This window comes from Eleutherodactylus coqui, chromosome 6, assembly GCF_035609145.1.
Source record: "Eleutherodactylus coqui strain aEleCoq1 chromosome 6, aEleCoq1.hap1, whole genome shotgun sequence".
Classification (NCBI taxonomy): Eukaryota; Metazoa; Chordata; class Amphibia; order Anura; family Eleutherodactylidae; genus Eleutherodactylus; species Eleutherodactylus coqui.
In genome coordinates, this window is record NC_089842.1 from 177,251,183 (window position 1) to 177,277,303 (window position 26,121).

Consider the following 26,121-nt stretch of genomic DNA (forward strand, 5'->3'; position numbering starts at 1 on the left):
TAATATGACAGTGTCTTATTTTTAGGTAAAACATGGTACATTAGCTTAGACTGGTTTATGAGAACAGTGACAAGTTCCCTTTAAAGTGCTCTAGTTTTAAAAGTCAAGGTATGCCTTGATATGCACCCTTGGATAATAATATATATAACATTTATTAATGCAGCAGCTAAAGAAGCACTTATCGCCTGCATCTGATTTATTAAAACCCCATAATGCAAACATTACAGATAGGTTTTGTTAACCTTGCAAAAGTGCCAAATATCTATAATTATATGCAGTGACTTTCTATTCCCAATAGATCTGTACCAAGATTTGTTCTTCATCTCACCTTCAAAGCCTGCATCTCCTGATATCACTGATGTGATCTCCAATTATGCCATTGCTTGATTTTAACACAGTTTATAGAGGTCTACTAATCCTCCTTCCCCATTATCTCCACTGATCTTACATGATACATCTCTCCCAGGCTATGACCTGCTGCTAGGAAGCACAAGCCTTCAGTTCCAGCCCTTAATTCCCACCTGCAACTCCCAACAGGATTTTCTCATTGATGGTATATCATCAGAGCCAAAAATAGAACTGGCAGATAGCAATAATTGGTCAGGGCTAATGCAGACTAGGAAAGTTTCAGCTTTCATCGCCAAAGAGAGCAGGAAAACAGGCACCTTCTAAAAGAAATATGAGGGTAATTTAGAAGAGCCAACAGAACTGTGCCCCAACCAACTAATGTGCTTGGCAGGAGTCCATGGACCTCAGTGCAGCAAAAGGGGATGTGCAAGTGTATGACATCACTGATGGTGGAGAATGGGTATTCTTAAGCAGGTAAACACCAAAGTGTCTAAGGACAGTGGGTTTAGTGTGGCTCTGTGTGTACTGATGTCTCCTGCTCTCTGATTTATTGCTGAGGAAGAAGGGGGTGTGCACACAACTGAGACATCAGAAGCAGAAAAAGAAAGCTGGACTCCACACTGTCACATCTCCAGTAGTCTACTATCATTTACTGCCTGCTGCATTCACTTGAAGTTGCCTTCTTCCCTGCAGTACACAGCAGGGTGCCAGCTACTTCGTCCAATGTACCATTTCTGGTCCTGCAGATAAGGTGACCCTTAGATCTCCAGTGGAGGTTGCAGTAATGGGGGGGTTTAGGATTTCTCCTTCCTCTCTTCTACATATGGGCTGCTGAAGAGGGTGAATAGGGAGGGGAGAGAATGTGTAAATCCTGCTTCATATATGGGACTGAAGAACTGTGGGAGAGATGGGGTGCAGTCTGCAGCATTAGCTGAGTGCTCTCTACTCCAAGTGATGCTGGCTTCTTCTCCTGGGCAACAGGATTTCCTCACACTGCATCAGGGTGACCTGGAGAAATAGAATGGCAAAGGATGTCTTCTGAAGTAGAAAGTGAAGCAGCTGCTGAAACCCCAGCAGATACCCCAGGTGCAGATAATATAACTACACCAGAGGTGGATGTGAGAGAGGAGGTGAGCAATGAAGGTTATTTATAATATTGCTACATATAAGTATACAATGTCATTCCTTGCAAAACATTAACACAGTAGCCAATATCCTACATAGATAGATACATGTGCAAATGTGTGTTCATGTATTTGTGTATATGTTTACAAACACCTATGCTCTTATGGATTTCCATAGCGCCATCATCTATCATAGCGTTGTACACTGTAGCAAATTACACATAATACTATAGTGTCAGATAATAATGTCATAATATATTATTTTATGCTTTGATTTAATTTCTTTAACACTGTTATTAACTCAGTCTTTTGCTAAAAAAAAAAAACACAAAAATTTGTCAATGACAAGAATATTTCAGACTCCAGCATCCTAGGGGTTACGTTACTGGTAGTAAGGCACTCAGGCTGCAGTGCTAAGCATCCTCCTTGTTACTGCTGTGCACACTGATGAGAGATGTGAAGTAGCAATGTGCTGCTATGAGATAAGGCAGACATCCAGGGAATACTACAGACAGCACATTAAATAGAGGCGAGCAGCACACAGATCCGAAGGACATGTTCAATGCAGAACCTTGCAGGTCATATTATTTTTCCTGCAGGCTTCCCGCCCCTATGTGCTTAAACACAATGCAACGGGGAAAAGCTATGCTAAGTCTAATGACAACAGTACTTATCTCTTTGTCAATGCTGCATTGAACGCTTTGCAGGCATGAAGCAAAAACACTGCAGTTCTGCCCTTCTGTTGTTTTTTTTCACTTATTGTCAGTGAGTTTGCAGGGAAGTGTGATGCAGACCTCTGCGATTACAATAAAAACCTTAAGTGATACCTGTCCAGACTGCATAATCTTAATATCGAAGACCAGGAGACTTGGCTTTTGCACAAAAAGCATATAGGAGAAACTATTTAACTGTTCTGCACGAATGTTAATCTTGAACCTGTGGAAGATAAAATGAAAAGTTTAGAGGTGTTTGTGATTTGTACAAGGTTATTTTGGTGTCGTCTTGGAACCCAGATAATAATGATGCAAGTCGCATCTATTTACATAGGCATGTATGATGTAACACTGCTGATGCATACAGCAAATTTACTGGGTTTCTACTTAAAGAAAGGATCACTACTCCAAGACTATGTCATGTCAGATATATGTTATTATAGATACTACTTATGTTTCATGTGTTAACAATGGGCTAAATATTTACATTTCGGAGATGGTATATTTGCAGAACTAAGACTTAGCTAATAGGAGGGGATTCCATCATTTTAATACATGTTCCCGAAAGATATATGAAATATGATTGAAAGCAGGCTACCCCTTATAAAAAATTAAGACCAGATTTGTATCCAGTCATACTAGTGAATGTGGCAGCTATAGCAACCTTGAAAGGGGTTTTCCTATGACAGATCTATTCGGCATATCTATGTGGTGTCTTACTGATGGAAAACCAACTGTTGAATGGCCATTTCTTCTCCGGATCCCCATTCCCAGAGGAAAAGTGGCTACCCACATGTAGTCATTCTTCTCCTTCTCTAAGAGATATCATGAAATAGACGAGTGAGTGTTCTTCACTTTTCCTGCATATCTCATATATACCATGCTGGAAAGCGGCTGTGTATGCACCACCACTTTTCTGCCCGATAGGGGGAATGGCTAACCCAATTTTCATGATGGGTAGGGGTCCCAGTAGATAGAGCCCTACTAATTAGTAATTTACAGCACATCAAATTAATAATTCAGAAAGGTCTTGCATGGGTAAAAACTTTAATTTGATAAGCATAGAATCTTGAAGGACATGACTAATATTTTCCACCTAATCTACCAAGTAAGTAATATGACATCTTATTGCATCAACAGCTTTGTGTGAGGAAAGATTGAATATAAAAGACAAAGTAGCTAAGAAATTACCATTTTATTGAAATGTTAAACAAATGGAGGAAAGTTTGTAAACTTAAAGTCTTTGTCCGCTCTCACACAGCCCGCTTTTTACCGCATTAAGGCCGCCTGCAGACAGACGGGTCGGATCCGGCGGCGAGGATTCTCGCCACGGGACCCGACCCGAGCGCCTGCAGAGAGCGGCGCATACTTACCTGCGCCTGCAGCTCAGGCTGTTTGATGTGCCGGCTCGCCGGGCAGCCTGCGCATGCGCAGACCGGAGCCGGCGGCCGGGCAGTGACGTTTCTGTGCGGGGCTCGCCACAGAAATAGAGCATGCCGCGATTTGTTTGCCGTGCGAGATTTCGCATGGCCAAATCGCGGCCGTCTGCATAGGATTGCGTTTGCCGCTTCCAGCGGCGGAAATTCCGCGGGAAATCCCGCCGCCGAAATTCCGCTTGTGTGCAGGCGCCCTTAGTGTGGAGTTTCAAATGCGGCACTAAATGTGTTACAACGCCTCAATTGATTTCGATGGTGCTTTACAAACTAGCGTTTAAACGCTGTCTGCTCTATTTTCGTGCGTTTTAACACTTTTTAATGCACCTCATTACAATGATGGGGTGCATTAAAAATGCTGTCAAACACAGTTGAATGCGTTTGAAAGTGCTGCTGTTTCGAATACGGCATTTTGGTAACACATGTGAGAGTAGACATGAGTATTATAAATAATACATGGTTGGCGGGTCCTTCTTTCAGATTTTGCATTGGGATCCAGGATCTTCAAGTTACACCTTCACATGTATAAGTAAATATTTCCCAAGGTTCTTAGAACTAGAAATACACTATGTTAACAAAAGTACTGGGACACACATAGAAGGTGATGAAATTTGATTTTATTCCAATTTTTTAATACAGTATTGGGCTGCCTTTGGCTACAATGACTGCAGTGACCCTCCTAGGCTGTTTTCCACCAAAATCTGATAGTTGTGTGGAGGGATTTGCCTTCATTCCTTGAAGAGAGCTTCAGATAGTGATACGAGGGATGATGGACACATTTGGCGTGCACAGATACAGTGTTCTAGTTCTTCCGAAAGATGCTCGATGCGATTGAGATCTGGACTTTGGGCAGGCCAATGACGTTTATAGACGTTCTGCTCTTCAAACCAAGCCTTAACATTGTGTGCTATATGACATGGTGCTTGGTTATTTCAGTAGTGAAACAGAGCTGTACCAAAGTATTGCCACAGAGTAGGTAATGCCACATTGTACAAAAAGTCTCTGTACCCATTGGCATTGATGGTGGACTTCATTGTCCATGTTTTGTCCGTTTATGAGGTCTCCCTGAATGTGACTGCACACACACCAAGTGTTTTCCATCTCCACAGTGCCAAGAGTGGACTTTGGAAGGTCCAAAAGCGCTGCAACATCCTGCACTGATTAGTTGCTCAGGGGACATCCCACCACCATAGCCCGTTGGACATCTGTCCACTCTACATCTGTTGACATTCTGATGGTTTCTGTACTGGGATATGCCTGTGTGATAGCTTTTCTTTATAATTTACATATACAATTTGCATATCCCCTTTGCCTGATGGCACAGGTTTGGTGTGTGTGTGTGTGTGTGTGGGGGGGGGGGGGGAATACTTTTGTTTACATAGTGTATGTGAGACAAAAGAGTGGTCATGCGCAGATTGGTTTTGGGGATTTTTTTGTCAGCATTTATATTGAGCAACACTAAAATGCTACTGGGGACAGTACAAATTCTATGTGTCTTTAATTGGTTGACTGTAATATAGATTTTAGGTTGGGTGTCCCTTTCTGCTGCGTGCAATCAACAAGCGCAATAATTTTTTTTAAAATGTTGACATTAAAGAATATGGCTGCCTAATTGTATGTCTGTTGTCTCTTTAAGAAAACCTCCTACTCCCAAGCTTTTAATCTGGCCATCAACATTACATTAAAGGGGTTGTACCAAGTTATTCCCTGATCTCAAGAACAGAGGTCTCATGTTCCTCTGCCTGTCACTGTGAGGGTCGCTTCTCTCTTCGCACTGATGTCAGAATGAATGGAGTGCTGGCTGAGCACTGTAACCACTCAAAACATGAAGCACACAGTATATCCATGCACTGTATATATATGTATACTGAGCTGACCATCCTCACTTTAGGCTGAAGATCTGTCCTTGGTGCTTAACCACCAGTTTTTATGCTTCATCTACAGTACCAGGCAGTATTGACCATTACTGAGTGTCCAATGTTTAATAAAGGTTAACTGAATTATACTGCATATACACAGGGTGTCCCAGTTAATTATATGACAGAGCATCATTGCTTTGCTGATGCCAATGAGTTGTCAAATTCAAGTAGTTTAAAGCACTATTTTCTTTGTTGCATGATGAGCTTCATTCTTGCCTCTCCTGAAATTCAATCAAGTTCCCCTGCTGCCTATTTAAAAGGAACCTGTGAACCTGTAAACTAAGTTATGGTGCTCATAGGAGCACAAGGTGTACAAGTTGTTCCAGTACCATTCCAGAAACCTTCCAAGACTGTGACAGCAATGATGTAGCTGTGCAGTTGCAGAGGTCACAGTTTTGACTTTCTTCAAGCTAAATCCCATGACCGGAGTCCGGGCAGCAGTGTGGCACACTAGTTTTTCAAAATCCAAAGCGCCTCAGATTCTGAAGAGTAGCAATCTCTATCTGTATCATAAAATCTCACTGTTATGGAAGGCAGCACAGGATCTGGATTTTACAACCTTCATTATATGGACTGATGAGTTAGCCCAAATTCAACTGAGATGGGATATTCAACATGCATAATCAACATTTTTGGGCAAGATGGAACCCATGGACCATTACGGCATGTCGCAACCAGTGACAGTTCAGCATTTACGTTGGGCTAGGCGTGTTTGGCCAACAGCTAATTGGTCCACTCCTTTATGAGGAAAACCTCAATGGAGAATATTTGCAGCTCATTCTGCAACATGATGATGCATTTATTATAGAATTACCCCTTGCACAGTTTTGTAGGACACACTCTAATCACAATGGTGCCCCAGTTGCAACCAATTTGAGACTGAGGGAAGCTGAAGAAGACAATTCATGCTACACCTGTGAATGACATGATCAGGGCGCAGTTGGACAATTAATGCCAGATAAATTAAAGGGGTTTTCTGGGAACAAAATGTAAATTGTGAAAATGCTAAAATCTAGGAGGTTCAGCTAAGTAGCGGCAACCTGTACCTTTTATCTCCCACTGTAGTCCCTCTTCTTCATGCTGTGCAGCTGCCTATCTGCCGCTGTGTTTACAGCCATCACTTCTGCAGCAAACACAGCAACAGATGCTTACCCACAACTCCCAGCATGCATAGAGCTTGTAGCTCCACCCACATCTCACGGGTCCTACAACTTACTAGCACAAACCTCCCTCTTACTTGGAGTGCCAGAGAAAGCTGCACTCTAAACTGCACATGAGCAATACAGTGCAGTGCCTCCGCTCCTGTCCTCCCATCATGCACTACTCACAGGATTTTGGAGGCTATGGACAGGGGAGGAAGTAATGAGGACAAGATGTGAGAGAAAGTGGAGATGTTTTTCGGGCAGAGGCTCACATAGCATGGAAAATGAAAAAAGTAGCTAGACCAGGTAGAGCGAACCTACTACTACAAAGTGACTTATTGTGGTGATGTTCATTAAATTTTAAAATAGTAGTTCCCGGAATAGCCCTTTAATTGCCGCTGAGTTCCAATGCATGCTTCAACACAGCTTTAAATTTTAGCAGAAGGAGAGCACTTTGAAGAACTTGTTGATGTAAACTATTTGCTTTTCCTGCACTTAAATCATGCAATTACAACTAAAAGAAGTATTTAAAAAAAAAGTCACTGGACCAGAAAAGTCTAGAATTCAAGGGAAAAAGCCCCTCACAAAAAGTAATGGCTTTCTAAAAGTAATTTTTATTGGTAAATCATTAAAATTAGGGCTATGGGACTAATAACACATATGAAGTCGAAAGTTTAAACTGCAGTATCCAGTTTCGTATTCAGTGGCATCGGAGGGTTTGAGAGACTTGTGTTTAATTGCTTTCCGTAGTTGTTTAGTCTCCTCACCCACCCTTACTTTGTCTTCTAATTTTTGGTCACTGATTCCATTATTTTCCTAATATAATTCATTCATTTAATATGTCTCTCCGGGCTGTGTTTTTGGAAATTTTAATGGTGCTGGTGAAGTAGTTCATTTTGGAACATTTATACCAATTCTCCGTCCATGCTTTTCTCGTATTCTAATTCATCCTCTACATTAAGCAGTCCATAGGGAACCAACAAGTATTTAATCATTTTATTAAGGGCACATCTTCTGTTGCGCAAGGGCATTGACGCCTGTGCCTCCAAGATGCGTTGTCCTGATCACATGCTGTGCCATGGTGTCCCCATTGTGAACTCTGTATCTTTATGCCACGCCCAGCATCCTTATGTCTTGACGGCTGTGGAAACTAGCCCCTCCCCTACAGGGTTCAGACTACTGCGGTGTGCATCATGACGCTGCAGGTCCTTTCTCCCAGGATGATTGTGGGTGTGTTTGTGCTACATTGAATTCCTCAATGTGTTATTATAGTCCCGGAGTGTCTGATCTATTACTTTGATCTACACTGGCTGCTACGCTATAATGCCCTACTCCTCTCCATTTTTGTTTCTACACACACTAATATCCAGTGGAGATGACTGTATGGATTGAAGATAGGCTGTATGTCACCATCCTCTGGAGGTGTGATCTATATTGATGATTAGACCCTGTGATAAGCCTCTTAGGGGGATGTACAAGCTTGGGCTATATAAACCTGAACACATAGACCCGGTTCAGATGCTACTCTGTCAGTCCACCAGCAGGGCTGACAGCTACATTGCTTGGTATTTTCCTTTCTTTGTCACCTCACCATCAGGGCTGACAACATGGTGTTAGTAGTTAAGGGAGGGGTATCTGGCCCCCTTGGATTATCCCTGTGTGTCCATCTTAATGGGGGTTTTACCTGGACTTATATCTACCTTGTTAATGGATATACCCCTTAGGCTGCATTCAGATGAACGTATATCGGCTCGGTTTTCACGCCGAGCCGATATACGTCGTCTCTCTCTGCGGGGGGGGGGGGGATGGAAGAGCCAAGAGCAGGAACTGAGCTCCCACCCCCTCTCTGCCTCCTCTCCGCCCCTCTGCACTATTTGCAATGGGGAGAGGCGGGGTGGGGCAAATTCTCGGAACTTAGCCCCGCCCCTGTTCCACCTCCTTTCATTGCAAATAGTACAGAGGGGCGGAGAGGAGGCAGAGAGGGGGCGGGAGCTCAGTTCCTGCTCCTGGCTCTTCCATCCTCCCCCCACTGGAGATGAGGACGACGTATATCGGCTCGGCGTGAAAACCGAGCCAATATACGTTCGTGTGAATGCAGCCTTAGCCCAATTGCACACATCTGCACTAGCTGGGGCTGTCCACTGCAGGTGCATTTTTATTTAGGCTGGATTATTTCCATTTATATTTATTGGGTTCCTGATGAATCGGCGTCATCCCGAAGAAATGCGTTTAATCTAGAACCTATAATCACACCTTGAATACGAATACTGAGTCTTAGGACATTGTGGAACTTGTGTCCCATTTTCTAGAGCATTTAGGACTTTTTTGTCCCATCCTCTAGCGTATTTATTATCTGTGATACGCATACATTGAACCTATAGACCTTTTAGTCACACCTTCAATACGAATACTGAGTCTTAGGGCATAGTAGACTTTGTGTCCCATCTTCTAGCGCATTTAGGACTTAATTGTCCCATTGCCTAGTGCATTTATTATTGGTGGTGTGCATACATTCAGGGGATATCTTTCCATGAATGTGGATGTGTCTCCTGAATCCGCTGCTCTCCCAATATAGGCGTCACATTTTATCCCTAGTGTGTATGTCCTAGGAGACTGGCCAATATGACTTGACATCCCATCCAATGTTAATTGCCAAAGGACTGCGGGTCGGACGGCTTCCATTGACTTCAATGGAAGCCATCTGAGCAAAATCCGCTCAAAAATAGAGCATGCTGCAACTTTTCCTCCACAAGCGGAAAATCACACTTGATTTCCGTTCATGTGTAGGAAAATGCGCTTTTCCATTGCATACTATGGATGGTATTTGCTGTAGAACTCGAAGATGGACAACCTATCCAGATTCCACAATGCAAATATGTCCATGTGCTTCCAGCCTATGTCATACATAACAGAGCTGGAAAACGGAATCCTCTAATGCAGATGTAAACATAGCCTAAAAGGGGAGACTAGCCAAATATTTCAATGGAGGATAAGGAAAAGTGTGGAAGAGTCTTCTGTGGCATGCCCAGGTTAGAGTTAAGGGAGCAATGAGTGAATGATCACTCCCCCACTCCCCCACTCCCACACTCGTGTTAGTGTTGACATGAGCATAGTAGCTTAAGTAGAAAGCATTCTGATCTTAGCTTTAAGTCATATCAAATATTTTGCAATACTCATTGATTTCAGTGAAAAGGGAACCATGTGTGCCCAGGTCCCAGAACCCCACCAAATTTTGCTAATTCATGTACATTACCAATATCCAGCACTACCATAAATGGCATATGAGGTTTTTAGCTCCTCTAACAGAACTTGCATCTGGGCCCCAGAGTTTCATTTTAAGCCCTCGTCTTGAACAATCCTTAAGCCATATGTTTTGGTAATCCATAATAGGGGTGTAGATATAGGGGGTGCAGGGGTAGCAGTTGCTACCAGGCCCTGGAGCTTTAGGGGGTTCAAAGACCCTCCATCACATAAGACACCAGTATTATAAACAGCACATGGTATTTAGGGCACTGTTAAAGATTTTGCATTAGGGCCCATGAGCTTCTAGTTACGCCTCTGATAAACACCCTTTCAGAAAACAATTTTCCTAAATTACAGTCCGAGCAAGCAGCAGAATGATCAATTACAACAAATGAGTAGACCATAAAGGCAATTCAAAATCAATAAGGTTTTATTTGTTTAACACTGCAGAGTAACACTCAGGATGGAATCCACCACTAGATCTTAATATCAGGCGGAAATCAATGATAGAGTAGTTGTCCCTTTTTACTCTATAAACTCTACACTCAGAGGCTCTTATGATATAAAGGATTCTCAGTCTAGTTATTCTCAAGGCTACAATTTAGAAAGTACTTTGCTTAGTAAAGTATGAGCTTGTAGATAAAGAGGTCAACTAACTTTTTATGATCTCCTCATCAGCACAGAAGTTTAAGCATCTCACCCCAACTGACTTACTGATCATAAGTTGAGCACTCATCTGCCACTGATTACCTTGCCTGGAATAATTAGCACTATAGTAGGTACTGTATCAAATACAATAAATATTACCAATCCGTACATCACTTTGTTACTGCAAGTTACTGTGCAGTATTGTGCTAGGAATGCCAAAATATTGAGCTTTTTTTATACGTTCAAATAAGACACCATAATTGCATGCTGTATGTTCTCTGCACAATACATGGTAGGGGTAGCCATTATGTGCAAAGTCACAGCTGCAGCCATTCATGGGGACATTTGGGACATTTTTAACTGAAAGCAAAGTTATTTTTGAGGGCCACACTAAACGCTGTACAACGCTATTTATTCAGGCATTTTCGGCCCTGCGTCGCCCATTTAAATGAATGGACAGCTGTTTTAGTGCTGCCTAAAATGCCACACAACTTGGCACCATGTTTTGGGCAGCACTAAATGTCCTAGCTACACTACCTCTAAACTCACCTTTCAGGTGCCGTCAGGGTCCCCACCGCTTGTTTCGAAGCTTCTGGACAGTGCTTGTCAAGCTGGCAAAGCATCTGTTGCTAGTGACGGGGATTGAATTCCCCGCCTCCCAGCAAGAGATTGCTCTGATTGGCTGAGTTGGCTGAGTGACAGCCCGCTTAGCCAATCACAGCCAGCGCTGGATGCTCCAATCACAGCCATTCATCCATGAATGGCTAAACTACAAGCAGGCAACATAAGTAGAAATGCAATTCTGCACTGAAGAATCAGAGAAACTGGAAACTGGCGAAAGAAGAAGGCGACAAAAGTAGAGGTATGACTTACAATACTGTACAAAAATAGAAGTGTTAATATTTTATTATAGTCAATTATCAAAATGCAAAGTGAATGAACAAAAGAGAAATCTAAATCACATCAATATTTGGGGTGACCAGAATTTGATTTTAAAGCAGCATCAATTCTTCTACGAACACTTACACATGGTTTTTGAAGGTACTCAGCAGGGACGTTGTTCAAAACATCGTAGAGAATTAACCCCCACATCTTCTGTGGATGTAGGCTTGCCAAAACCTCCTGTCTCTTCATGTAATCCCAGACAGACTGGATGATGTTGAGATCATGGCTCTGTGGGGCCGTATAATCACTTCCAGTGCTCCTTATTCTTCATTACACTTAAGATAGTTTGTAGTGACATTGGCTGGATGTTTGGGGTTGTTGTCCTGCTGTACAATACATTTAAAGCCAATCAGATGCCTTCTATTTTTGAAAAAAAATCCTTACTTTGCATCAACTTTTCCACACTTGCCCAAAACGTTTTGCACAGTATTGTTTATGACAGGAACCACGCATATAGTAATTCTTCAAATGCATGTTATTAGGAATATTCCTGGAATTTCAGAAGCATTTTACTGAATCTTCTGGTCTGTGAATGCAATCGAAACTATAGGCCAGCATAAAATAGTCTGTGCCCACTCAAAAGTAAATTCATAGGATTTGAAACTGCAGCATTCTGTTCTCCTACAGCTAAATGCATGATTTGGACAAAAACATTGCGGGAGATTATTATTGGAGCAATGCACACGTTGCACCAGTCTCTCCTCCAGAGCAGTGTTCTGCATATTCATCAGCAGGACATTGCTTTTTGCAAGTGTTTTCTTGTTAAGGGAGGAAACCTGTCCAACAAAACATGCAGCCACAATCAGGCTTTGTGTTGGCGACTATGGCTAGTAACACCTGGGGACCGCAAGTTTTCACCCTTAACCCCTTCAAGCAAGGCTTGGTCTTTAACTAGGTCACCCTAGGGCAGTGGTGGCGAACCTATGGCACGCGTGCCAGAGGCGGCACGCAGCGCCCTCCCTGCTGGCACGCCTCACCATCGGCCGCTCACCACATTAGTGAATGCCTGCAGGGGCCGCAGCTCCCCTGCCGACATTCACTCAGCGCTGCTATCTTTGCTGATCCCGGCGCACACTATATCTCCTACTTGGTTCCGCAAGAGCAGGGGGAGGAGGCATCCAACAGCAGCACACTGCTGTCAGTGTGCACCTAGGATCAGGCAGGAGAGAAACGGCGCAAGAGCAGGGGGAGGAGGCATCCAACAGCAGCACACTGCTGTCAGTGTGCACCTGGGATCAGGCAGGAGAGAAACGGTGCTCCTACGAGGAGGAGGGTTAAGTATATGGGGCTGTGGGCAGGCATTCTGACTGCTGGGGGGGAGGGGAGGGATTATGACTGCTGGGAGAATCGCTGGGGAGGGGGAGGGGAGGAATTATGACTGCTGGGAGAATCGCTGGGGGAAAGGGGAGGCATGACTACTGGAAGAATCGCTGGGGGGAGGGGAGGCATTATGACCACTGGGAGAATCGCTGGGGGGAGGGGAGGCATTATGACCACTGGGAGAATCGCTGGGGTGGGAGGGGAGGCATTATGACTACTGGGAGAATCGCTGGGGGGGGGAGGGAGGCATTATGACTACTGGGAGAATCGCTGGGGGGGGGAGGCATTATGACTGCTGGGAGAATCGCTGGGGGGAAGGGGGGGCATAATGACTACTGGGAGAATCGCTGGGGGGCATTATTACTGCTGGGGGAACGCTGGGGGGGTGTCACTCTTATTACTGCTGGGGGTCCGCTGGGGTATGTCACTATTATTACTGCTGGGGGTCCGCTGGGGGGGGTGTCACTCTTATTACTGCTGGGGGTCCGCTGGTGTATGTCACTATTATTACTGCTGGGCGGCCGCTGGGGGGTGTCACTATTATTACTGCTGGGGGGCTGCTGGGGGGTGTCACTATTACCGCTGGAGTATGTTTACATGTGGCAGAAATGGGTAGGGCTGTTTCAAAATAGACCGGGTGCAGATTTTGACAGCTTTTTGGATGCGGAAATGCTGCAGAATTTTCCACAGAAATTTCCGCTGAGGACATTCTGCAGCATTTCCGCATCTAAAAAGCAGTTAGAATCTGTACGCTGTCTATTTGAGGCGGCCCTGTCCTTTTTAGAACAACGGGAGTAAAATCATACGTTGTGATAAGCCCCGCCCCCTGGCGTGTTGGCACTTTGCGGTAAATAAGTGGGTTTTGGGTTGCAGTTTGGGCACTAAAAGGTTCGTCATCACTGCCCTAGGGTGTGACATCAGAGAAGCCAATGATTAGTGGTACAAACAGGTGACAGAGCAAGCCTAGAGTCATTACCAAGTAGGTCATAGTCCCGTTGATCACACTGATTAACATGTTAGAGGAGCAAGGAAACACATAGAAGAATGAAAGAAACACCGGAATAGAGCTCCAAATACCACTACCAGTAGGGTCAAAGTGACACAAAGGTTTGACAGTAAGAACACAGCTGTAAATACTGTGATAATTATTCCCCATTATATTAATGGGGTATTCTCATCTCTGAAATCCTATTCCATTGTGTTCAAAACCACAAAACAATGCACTCACCCATAAGATGTCTATTTCCAAAGTGGTCCGTTCTCCAGATATTGCAGAGATTGACCCTTATTTGTGTATGTGTTTACAGCAAATTTATGTTGCAACTGCGGCAGAATTATGACGCACAGATTTGTAGACAAATTTATGAATAGTTTGTGAAAAAAATCTGACAAGCTTGTCAAGTATTTTTTTTTCTTCTCTTTTTCGAAAGTGGGCATGGCAAACTTCTGTCTGTGTTTCCGACACATTTAGAAAGCTTTACTACAAGAAAGTGGTAATAAAGGTTGGTGTAAATGAAGAGGCATTTGGTGCAAATTTTGGGCGCACGCTCTTTTTGGCACAAATCTAACTGCTTGATAGTTTTGTGAAAGCTTTTTCCTGATTTTGCCCCAATTTTTTGACTGTTGATTAAGTACTTAATATTATTAGATGATTCAGAATAACATTTTTGGAGAGAACGATATTTCCGAATGCAAACTGGTGCAATTTTGTGCCACATTTAATAAATCAGTGTACGACGCTTCTAGAGATGAGCGAACGTACTCGGTAAGGCCGATTTCGCAATCGAGCACTGCGATTTTCAAGTACTTCACTACTCGGGTGAAAAGTACTCGGGGGCGCTGTGGGGCGGGGCGTGGTGTGGTGGAGCGGGGGGTAGCAGCGCGGAACAGGTGGGAGCTCTCTCTCTCTCCCTCTCCCCCCCACTCCCCTCTGCAACCCCCCGCTCACCCACAGCACCCCCGAATACTTTTCACCCGAGTAGTGAAGTACTCGAAAATCGCGGTGCTCGATTGCAAAATCGGCCTTACCGAGTACGTTCGCTCATCTCTACACTCTTCCTGAAATCCCAGTCACTAGATTTTGATAAAAGGAGTGCAGAAGTGCCGGACTACTCTTCTCCTCTGATATTTCTTTCCATAGAAGAGGTGGTTTGTTTCCTTGGCAACAACCAGAGGAATCAAAATCTGCAAAATCTGGAGAACGGAGAATCTTTGGAACTAAACGTCTTATGGGTCAATGCATTATTTTATGATTTCAAATATATTGAAATAGGATTCCTGAGATTGGAATACCCCTTTAAATAATCACTAATGACCTTGATTCCTGAGCAGCTGTAAGAAGGTGTTCTAAGACAACTTCTCCCCGGGTATTGCATCAGTCCAAGGATTGGCTGATCATTGCCTTACAAACTCTAGGGGAAGCTCTAACTGGCAGTACCTTTTCCCTGTATGTAAAAAGTGGAGTGTTAAGTGCCAGCCATTAAAATTAACAGATGACCATGTAGTCCATGAAAGGGCCAAATCCACTAGAGAAGTCAGTCTTACTTAGCTCCCCACTTTAGCTCTTTGGGTGCCCACTCTATGATGTCTATATGCCCTAAAATATTTTCTGAGACATCCCCTTTTCACTTGAACCCATTTGAGGCATATAGGATGGTGTATATTTTTGCTTCTTCTTTTATAGAGAGTTTTCTTCTAGTTGACATCTAATCAATATGGCTGGCCTGTGCTTTGATTTATGCGTATATAAAGTGAATGCATAGATACATCTCATTCTTTTTACAGCATCTTTAAGGGAAGAGGAGAATCCTTAATTTAGCTTATGTTACTCTTCAAATGTGTCATTATGATGAACAGGAACACTACTGTACAAGGTGTTGTCTGCTTCCTATTATATATAATACATAGTAGTGGCATAAATTGGTGTAAACCGCAAGAAATGGTGCTCATGATTGATATAATTGCTATAAACATTACATGATATCTTAATGTTCATTATGCCATTCACGTGGCTTTTACTCATTTACCTTATAGACAAGTAAGAAAGAGGTCAGCATGCACATAATAGATTTTCCCACTATTGTCACTTACAATTTACATCAGAATTTCCTGAGGACTAAATAGAGATGAAGTCAGAAAGATGGCAATGGCATATAAATATATGATTAGCTCATTTATATTGCAGGCTTTTTTGAGCAGGGACCTTTAACACTTTCACCGTGAATTGCTACCGGTATGTCCACCGTTGCAACCAATGTACAAATTAGTAGTAATTAAAAATCTCATACCATTTTTCAGTCTACAGTTCATGTGTAAGAGGCTAAATCTTGCCAATTTTGGCACGGCAGAACTTAGTATGTCTAAAGGACACAGGTTGATTATCTGAGTTACACAAATAAGGACTCCTTCACATGGGCGATGCATTTTTACACTGGCCGCTATTGTGTCCAAAAATCGTGTAAATGGGAAAAAGCCACTATCGGCTAAAATTAGCCTTTTCTTGTCCATTTACATGGCCGGATGTAGCTTACATATGCCACAGCACGAAATTCGCTTGGTCGGCATAAATCCTCGGAAATACTTCTAATGCCTAAATAGGGGCATCTGTCATGTTTTAGCAGTGCTGGCTGCTGTTAAACTCCCTCCCCCTCCCTTTTCGTTCGGCTCCCATAGGAGTCTAATGGAACCGCCAGCGTATATCAGCCTGATAAGGATGATATGAGATACTTCGTCAAAAGCTGTACTAAAGTCATGGTATACTATATCTACCACATTTACGTGATCAACCCAGTCAGTAATTCTGTCATAGAAGGAAATTAGATTTGTCTGGCATGACTTGTTTGCTGCAAACCCATGTTGGCTCTGGTTAATTGCTCCATTCTCATCCAAGTACTTGCATACATGCTGTTTTAATAATTTGTTCAAAGATCTTTTCCGATATAGAAGTTAGGCTCACAGGCATGTAGTTTCCTGGATCCACCTTCTTCCCTTTTTTGAAGATAGGCACAACATTTGCCATTTTCCAAACTTCTAAGACTACGCCTGTTCTCCAGGAATTTTCAAAGATTATGGCGAGTGGTTCAGCAATTACCTCTGCTGCTTCCTTTAGTATCCTAGGATGTAATTCATCTGGACCTGGAGACTTGAATTTATTTACATTAGCTAAGTGTTCCCTCACCATCCCTCTGTTTATAGATAGCCTGCATTCTTTTATTCCCCCAATAGCACAGGGAAGATCAGTTGATGTTACATCTACTGTCTGAGAGAAAACAGATACAAAACAGGAACTTAAACGTTCAGCCTTCTCAACATCATTCTTAACCAATTCCCCATTTTGATCATGTAAAGATCCTATAGCATCTTTGACTTTTCTTTTGCTTTTGACATGATCCCAAAATCCTTTTTTTATTGCTTTTGGCCTCTGTTGCAAGCCTCAATTCATTATTAGCCCTAACTTTTCTAACACTTGCCCTACAGATTCTGCAGACTGCATTATATTTTTCTTTAGATATTCCCCCCTCTGTCAATTTGATAAGCATATTTTTTTCCTTTTTAACATGTGTGCAAGTTCTGTGTTCATCCATCCTGGTCTCTTTAAATGCTTCCCATTCTTCCTTCTTTTAGGGATTGTTAACGATTGTGCTTTGAGAATGTCATTTCACAATATTTCCCAACATTCTTGGACATTTCTGTCCTTAAGAACATCCAGCCATTGGATTCTTCCTACCCTCTTTCTGAGTTCATTAAAATCTGCCTTTCTGAAATCCAACCTTGACGTTTGAGTCTTCTCAGGTCTTCTTCCCCTTGTTATCCAAAATTCAAGGATAGCATGATCACTGCCTCCTAAGGTCCCAGCCACCCTTACTTCTTCAACCATTCCCTCCCTGTTGGTAAGAATTAGGTCCATGATAGCAGATCCCCTTGTTTTATCTTCAACCTTTTGGAAGATAAAGTTATCAGCAAGAGCGGATAAGAATTTGTTGGACCCATTGCAAAGGTGGTCCTATTCTTTAACATTTTTTATGATAAAAAAAGCATAATCTAAAAATCAGAGATGTAACTTGAAGCTACTGGAAGATCAGTAACAGGGCCTCCTCCAACTATAATGCTTTATTTGTAGTACTGGTCTCTTCATATGGGAAGGAGAGAACTTATGAGCCACTTAAGGGCTCCTGTCCACAAGCAATAGTTCATTGCGTTATCTGCAGCGATAATCCGGCCACGCAGTGAATGCTTTCCATAGCGTTGCTATGGAAAGCGCAGCCCCAATGTCCACGGGTAGAGAATCATAGCGATTCTCCATGGTGAGCCTATCTGTCAGATAGGCTCAGCGTATAGACATGACAGCTCTCCCCCCTCGTACCTCGCAGCGGAATATTGCAGGACTGTGGGCAGGGGGGGCTAAGGCTCCCGGGGCCTGTTGCAACCACATCCCCTGCATCCATTATGGTTACACCCTTGATAAAACATATAAACTAAAAGAGCAGTACATATAAGAAATTGAATGGTCCACTAATACCAGCTCTGGTAGAAGGTGAACCTGAGCAGGATTTCCCATTTTAGTGAAACACTAATAGAGTGTTATAAAAAGTGGTTATTATAAACATTACCCCTTTGAAAACATATTTCTGCAGTCTGCTACTGTATTGGTTTAGGATGCCCATTGTCTATTTAATGTAATAATAAATAAACATGGCAGATATTACGTGGCATAGTGAATTCCAGATTTTCCCATAGAGATTGAAGACTCAGCACTAACCAGTGTGGCCAGCTGCTCAACACCTGCAAGCATCGTCCACTGTACATGTTCTGTCAGCAATAGCTATAACCCTGTCAGCATTAGCTATGCCACTGTGACAAAATTAATGCTGTCTGCTAGCTGTTATATGTATGCTATGTCACTTTTAGTTTACAAACAGAGCTCAAGAAATCAGATTACAGAATCCAATATTTGCACTTATAAGGCTTGTTTCTTTTCATTCCTCTAAGAAATGTCAACTCTTCTTCAGCATTAGGCCTCGTTCACATGACCATAATCAGCATCAGAAAAATTTGACACGGATCTCCCACATAATCCGCAACAGAAATACAAGGTGAAAACTTATCTAACCACGGATTACTGTAGACCCAGGTGTTTAGCAATGCTTGGGCTTCATTGAGGGGTTTCCAAGCCTTTACTTGCACAGATAGTCCCTGCTGCACAGGGCCGAGGCACAGTACCTGATGGTGTGAACAGGTGCATATCCAAAAGACTGACTGTGGTCATGGCTAACAGTACAGGTGCAATAATGAAGTTCAGACAGATGGTCAGGGCAGGCTGCACGCAACAACAAAATACAGAATATGAAGCCGAGTTCAGAGTGCTGATGTCAGAATCATCAAAAACACGGGCAAAGGTCAGAACTGAAATATACAAATTGTGGCTTCATCACATATGGCTGATAGGAAATATTGTTCAGAAATCCTCCCTATGGGGAGGATGCCTATTATAGCAGGATATGATTAATGGGGGCTAGTCTACGGTGCGCACACTGGACATTAAGAGAAGGGGCAGGATCATGTACATGTCCTATGGGTAGATAGCAGGAAAATACAAGGTGCACAGCATTACCTGACCACAGCCCCAGTAGCAGGTGATCGAGGAGAGCGGCAGCAGCTGTTTTGCCTTATATAAAGATTACAACTTACATCGCATCACTGCAACATTTTCCTTAACAGAGAACCTTCTCTAGGAATTTACCTTGTATCACTGAGAGGTAGCATCATCTGACATGTACACCCACAGCCCAAGAAGCCCACTTTCAAATGGCGCCAAGACAGAGAAATTTTCCAGGAAACTGGACAAGTAGAGCATCCCCACACTTGTCTGAATGGCTTCTGTCTTGGTTCCAGAAAGTAAAACTTCTATACTACCTTAACAAAAAATGCTAACCTATTGATTTCCTAGTCTTCATGACAGAATGACGTCATTTTCTGCCATGAGACATAAAAACAAACCTATTGCGCGGAGTCTTTATCTAAAACATACACCACTGCTCTTCCCCCACAATAACAGGATAGACACACAATAACAGGACTCTTTTTTGTGTGCTAACTTACTCTTAAAACATATATATCTTCATTTTATTACACAGCCATAAATGCCACTTTTCTTAAACACTCCTTAAACATTGACTTTACCTCTCTGTCTAGCACAGAAAATAACTCTTTAGTTCATGTATGTACTCTAAATAATCATACATTCAGCATATTCCTGACAGCGGCACACCATGAAACATGTCTTCTGAGGTTTTCTGAAAATTGTTTGCATCCAGGCATGCTCACATTAGTCAATGTTTCTTAAGAACCGATTTGTCACTAACCAGGTTTTGTGTGCATTAATTTAATGGGCAAGCTTCCTTTAAAAAAAGCATACTTTGAATCTCACCTCCTTAATTTAAAGAACATTTGTCAATTAGTTCTTGGAAAAGTCATTGACATAGATCCGCTTACTTTTTCTCCTGCATTATGGATGTTCACTCAATGTGTTCAATAAAAGACATGAATGTTGCAACTGTTTGTATGTTATTAGTTTAGTTACAGTGTGACATAGAACAATTAGACCACATTTTATTAGTAATCAAAGCAGAAGTCCAGATAATTCCAAAGGGTTAGGTTATTTTTTTTCGCAACTGTATTTACTTAAAAGTGTTTCTTTTTGTTTTCTGTAATTCCAGGTTTTTATTGTTTGGTGGATGTGACAAAAGCTGTCATAGAGCCCTTCTGTGTGATTGTGAAACGTGTTCAGGATTAGCTTCGCAAGTGCCGTTGTTCATGCTGTGTCAGTGACAGGACACATAACTGTTTCACAACTGCCTTCACAAATTTCAGCCACAGAGGAGCCAGTTTATATCACCAGCTCCCATACTATTTATAATAAAGCGCATGCTTTATATCATCAACCACGTATATAATGTAGACTATACAGTACCACAAAATGTAAATATAATTAAAGAGAATGGCTGATGGAGACACCCCCATTCCCAATGTCCTATTACATCATATGGACATCAGAGAGGGCATTTCCTAGCGATATGCCATAGCGCTATGAGATGGGAATACTTCTGTAAACTGCTCGGCAGTCAGCATTTTATCTGAACATGTTGGCCTGAAAAATAGCTGTCTTTCCAATTCCTTCAGGTATGTGCAGTCATTTTTCACTGATTGACCTGGAGTATAAAACCTATTTGCTGGTCAGGCAGGTAAAGCATTGAATTCAGAAAGAGACATTCTACAAATCGTGAGGTACAAACAATAAACAACTCTTTTTATGAAACTATAAAAATGGAGTTGTAAAAGATCTGAATGAAGAAACCAAATATCATAAGTAGTAATAGAGGTAAACATATAATAATTCCTTAAGCAGAATGTGCTTAAGTCTGCATAAAAACAAGTTTATTCACTTTAGACACCTAATACAACTGGTAGAAATTGAAAGGGTTACACCCAGAAGAGATTGGTGTAATTTCATGACACATGGTAGATAATGGACATGAGTCATACCCAGAATAAACTATAGCAAATTGGAATTACAAAGTTTATTACTGTTCAGTACAGGTTTCAGTAAGAAATGTGTCCACCATGAGTACCTATGCACTCTTGGATCCTTAAAGGCATTGAATCAATAGGTTTTGGATATCTTGTTGGGGTATGTCTCTCCATGCTTGCATGACTTGAGCAGTCAGTTGTTGTACAGTTTGTGATGGGTGGCCATGTGATGTAATGTTTTTACCTATGTCATCCCAGACATATTCTATTGGGGTTAAATCTGGGGACTGCATAGGTCAAAGTGACATCTTGCGTGATGGCTGCAGTACGTGGATGGTCATTATGCTGTTGGAGGATACCATTTTTAATGGTGGTCATGAAGATTATGACAACAGGGTGTACTGCTTTGTCCACATATTGGCAGGTAGCCATTGTGCCTTAAACAAACACCAACTCAGTCCTGCTATCATAAGTAATTGACCCCCTCCGCAAGCCATGACTCCAGGTGTTGGACCTGTGTGGAGCTCTGAAATCAAAGCAGGACGGTCCCTTTTTCAAAAACTCCGACAGATACATTAATGATTATCACTTTAGAGAATCAGGACTTGTCACTAAACATAACTGTTTTACATTCATTTGTCCAGTTGCGTCTAGCAGCACACCAGGCTAGTTGTTGCTGGCAGTGAAATTAGTTTAATGGAACACACTGCATGGGAGTCCAAGAATGCAACTTAGTTTCAAGCAATTGGTTTTACAATTGCACACGGGGTGACTGACTACTAGGATCTGTGCTACATTCGCCAATTTATTACCAACTGCCATCTGCATAATTTGGCGGTCTTCACATGGCATGGTCCTGCGTGGACCTATGCCAGGTCTGCAAGTACTGGACCCTTCCTGTGTTCACTGATTAACCACTCTCTGTACCAACACTGCACTACAGCCAGTGCTTTGGAAAATCTCACAATATGATGTCCCCATTTCAAACATGACAATTATCCGACCTCTCTCTAAGTCAGACATTTGGGTGTACGGAGTTTGAATTCTACGATTTGGCATATGTAGTCCCCGGCAATCTGTGGACAAAAAAGGACCTTCTTACATAACACACTTCACAAGTTATAAACTAAAACAATGTAGCATTTTGCATAACAAAGGGCGCCATAATTTGCATGCTACTACACATACTTCAGCCATTTTTTAAATATTCAATACCCTTCAAATTAGGAAACTTTGATACCTTTTATATGAAGGGTATTGAATAATTATAAATTGGCTGAAGTATGTGTGGAAGCATGCAAATTTCATAAATTTTCTGCAACTCTGTCTTGGTGTAACACTTATAAATTCCACTAGTGTACACACTCTCGTTCTTTAACTTATAGTATATACTGTTGTTGTTACCAATCACAGCAGAAAGGTCTTGCCTTATAGAACTCAATATCAATTAGTAAAGGGGTTGAGATCATGCCCCTCTTATATAGTAAAACAACATATACTTACAAGTGATTTTACCTGAAAACTTAGACTATTGTATACTTTTATATTTTTTTTATACTTTTCTAATAATGATTTGATGGTCTAATCTCACTTGTGCTTTTCTATTTTTGCCTCTTGCAGCAACGTCCTGAGAAGCAATCATTGAGTGCCTCTATGTGTCGGGAGTCTCACTGGAAATGTCTCCTTCTCTCTATCCTTATGCTTGTTTGCCTTTGTGCTGTTACCTGGTGCCAGGTTACAAGCGTTACCAAGCTCAGTTTTGACAGCTCACTAAAGGGAAGGTCCATGATCTACCATGGTAGTCCTTGCTCAGATGGCTATGTCTATATTCCCTTGGCCTTCCTAGCAATGCTGTATGTGGTCTACCTGGTGGAATGCTGGCACTGTCATGCCAAAAGTGAACTTCAACATAAAGCTGATGCTAGCAGTGTTTATGATCAGATACAGCGTATGCGCCATGCTACACCTTGCATATGGTGGAAGGCCATTAGTTACCACTTTGTTAGACGCACTAGACAAGTCACTCGCTACCGCCATGGTGATGCCTATACAACTACTCAGGTCTACCATGAGCGGGTTAACACTCATGTGGCTGAAGCAGAGTTTGAATACTCACACTGTGGGATAAAAGACATTTCCAAAGAGTTGTTGGATCTGGATCGCCATCCGGCCACCAAATTACAGTTCACCAAGTGCTTCAGCTTTGCCAACCTGGAGTCAGAAAACTCATATCTCACGCAGCGTGCCAGGTTCTTCACAGAGATTGAAGGCCTAGATGACTATATGGAAGCACGTGAAGGAATGCAATTAAAAAATGTGGATTTCAAAGAGCTGGTAATTGCCTATGTCAACCTAGAACGACTACCATGGTATGTTTCACACTATGCTTTCTGGGCCGCTGCCTTGCTTATGTTGTCATGGCCACTAAGAGTTTTTATTGAATATAGGACTGCCCATGTTCATTATCATATTGAAAAACTCCTAGGTATGGATTACACACCTCAAGCAGTGGCAGAGGAGCCTATATACCGATTCAGAATGCCACGTGTCAGCACCTTTGACAGTACAGAACTGGAATGGCATATTTGTACCAACCGTCAACTGATTCCTAGCTATTCTGAGGCAGTGCTGATGGACTTAACAGATGCGTCACTATGCAATGGCTACTCTGCTTGTGGCTACAGTGATGTCTTGCGTGGGTGTGAAGGCTGCAACAGGGCATCTAGCAGTTCATCGATCTTTTCTCGCCATGCTATGCATAGCTGCAGTGGAGGGCGATCTCACCTCTCACTCAGCACCAGCCGCTTTTCTCTATGCCAGCTACATGGATCTCACAGGACAGGCCTTTGGAGGAGCCGCAGCAGTAGCTTAGCAGAGCGTGTTTGCCAGGAAGACCGATGCTGCTCATATTCTAGTCAACTGGCAATCAACGAAAATCCACCCACTTACCACGATGCCCGTTTTTTCCCAGTGCTCATAGTACATCGTCAGGAAGGATGCAGAACAAGAAACTTCTGTATACACCGCTCTTCCTGCATGGAAACCTCCTTGTGAAGGGTTTGTCAAGGATCTTAGTGGTTCAATTCAATCTCAATAAAGGGACCTTTAGAAAGTATGGTAAAATATTGTTCACAATTACATACAGTACTCACAACATTATACTAACAGTACATGGAAAACATTCTTAACTAAAGGAAGACACAAACTAACTAGGTTTAGGTATGCACTTCGTCATAGTTCTTGACTATGGGCAAATGAAGGTCTTGGATATCATTACATTTCGATAGGAGGAACATACTGCACTGACATTATTTTTCATATGAGTTTTAGCTTCTAAAATAATAAAATGCAATAATTAGTTGGTGTTAGAGAAGTAGTAAACCACAAGCTTACCAGGAAATATTTTGGAGGGGAAGGTGCTTGTTAAGTTGCAAAAGAATCCACATAGAATACACCATGAATAGACAACCTAGCAAATCCTGCATTGCAGAACAAGGGGGCCCAGTTTTCTAGTCGGTACAGGTTCCACGTGTGAGATCCACCAAACAGTAACTTATGCCACCGCTTATGGATAAATTATAAGTGTCTTATAATGTTCTATATATATTGTTTGTTGACTGATTTGATTTCTTCTGAATCCTTGTTCGCTTATGTTTCTGATGCAAGACAGAAGATCAAATAAAATAAATATAGAAGAAAGCCTTGACATGACAAAATACTACAAGGATAATTCAAATGTCAGGGCCACCGGAATGTCTTCTGAACGAAAAGAGATACAAGTAGGAAACCTTGTAGAATATTTAGATGGGTAGAGGAAATTTTTTGGCACTATGATCGTGCGTGTTGGCCATCTTGGATTCAACCCAAGAAATTTCAATGGAAAGAGGGTCACGGGATACATAATTTAGGGGGAGAACATCATAAGAAATTCATAAGTGCAGTCATTTTTCAATACCTGCAACAATTTTGGAATTATGGATGATGTTATGTTGAGTATTAATAAAGTTGTTATATTAAATAATGTGGTATTGAAAACAGTAATTGCATGTCTTTTCAGGTACCAGAAAACACCATTAACAATCCAGGACAGAATTGAGATCATCCTGATGGTCAGTAACAAATGTTCACATGAGGTGGCCAAGGTTTTCAATCAAGACCAACTAGGAAGACAGCCAGTGAGTGCACAAACTGTCAAGAAACTGATTTAGAAGTTCAGGGAAACTGGTAGTGTCCGGGACAAACCAAGAAATGGTCGTCATAGTAGTTTATGATCCCGAGGTCTCAATAGCTGTGCTGTTTTCACAAAGAATGCATAGAAAAGTACCAGGAAGTTGATATTGGAGCATGGTATGAGTCAACCAACTGTTGTAAGGCTCCTCAAGACACATAAGTGGCACCCGCGCAAATGACCCCATGCTTTGTTTGTTCTGGACACTACCAGTTTACTTGAATTTCTAAATTTCAATTTTGGCCTGGATTAACAGCATCTACTGGTACCTGAAAAGACTTGCAATTAGCATTTTCCATACCACATAATTCAACATAACAGCTTTTATTAATGCTTAACATGACATCCTCCATAACTCGAAAATAACTGCAGGTATTGAAATGACCACTCCTATCAATTTCTGATGAAATTCTACTCTTAAATCATGTATCCCTTGATGCCTTTTCCATTGAGGTTTCTTGGGCTGAATCCAAGATGACTGCCACCAAGATAGCCGAAAGGCACCACCATAGTTAGAAAAGGTTCTCTCACA

The 26,121-nt window shown here is 42.1% G+C and overlaps 1 protein-coding gene across 1 annotated transcript; it reads left to right on the top strand.

Moving 5' to 3' along the window:
• The first annotated feature begins 1,379 nt into the window (after positions 1-1,379).
• LOC136631551 (transmembrane protein 151B) lies at positions 1,380-24,415 on the top strand. Its single transcript, XM_066605832.1, has 2 exons — positions 1,380-1,478; positions 22,982-24,415. Exons 1-2 carry the CDS (start codon positions 1,380-1,382, stop codon positions 24,413-24,415), a joined length of 1,533 nt encoding a protein of 510 aa, XP_066461929.1.
• Positions 24,416-26,121: the final 1,706 nt, after the last annotated feature.

Bases quoted from the DNA above. Each gene is read 5' to 3' on its own strand.
- LOC136631551 (XM_066605832.1), top strand. From the start codon at position 1,380: ATGTCTTCTGAAGTAGAAAGTGAAGCAGCTGCTGAAACCCCAGCAGAT. The intron at 1,479-22,981 runs GTGAGCAATGAA...TGCCTCTTGCAG, and splicing joins AGGTGGATGTGAGAGAGGAG to CAACGTCCTGAGAAGCAATC.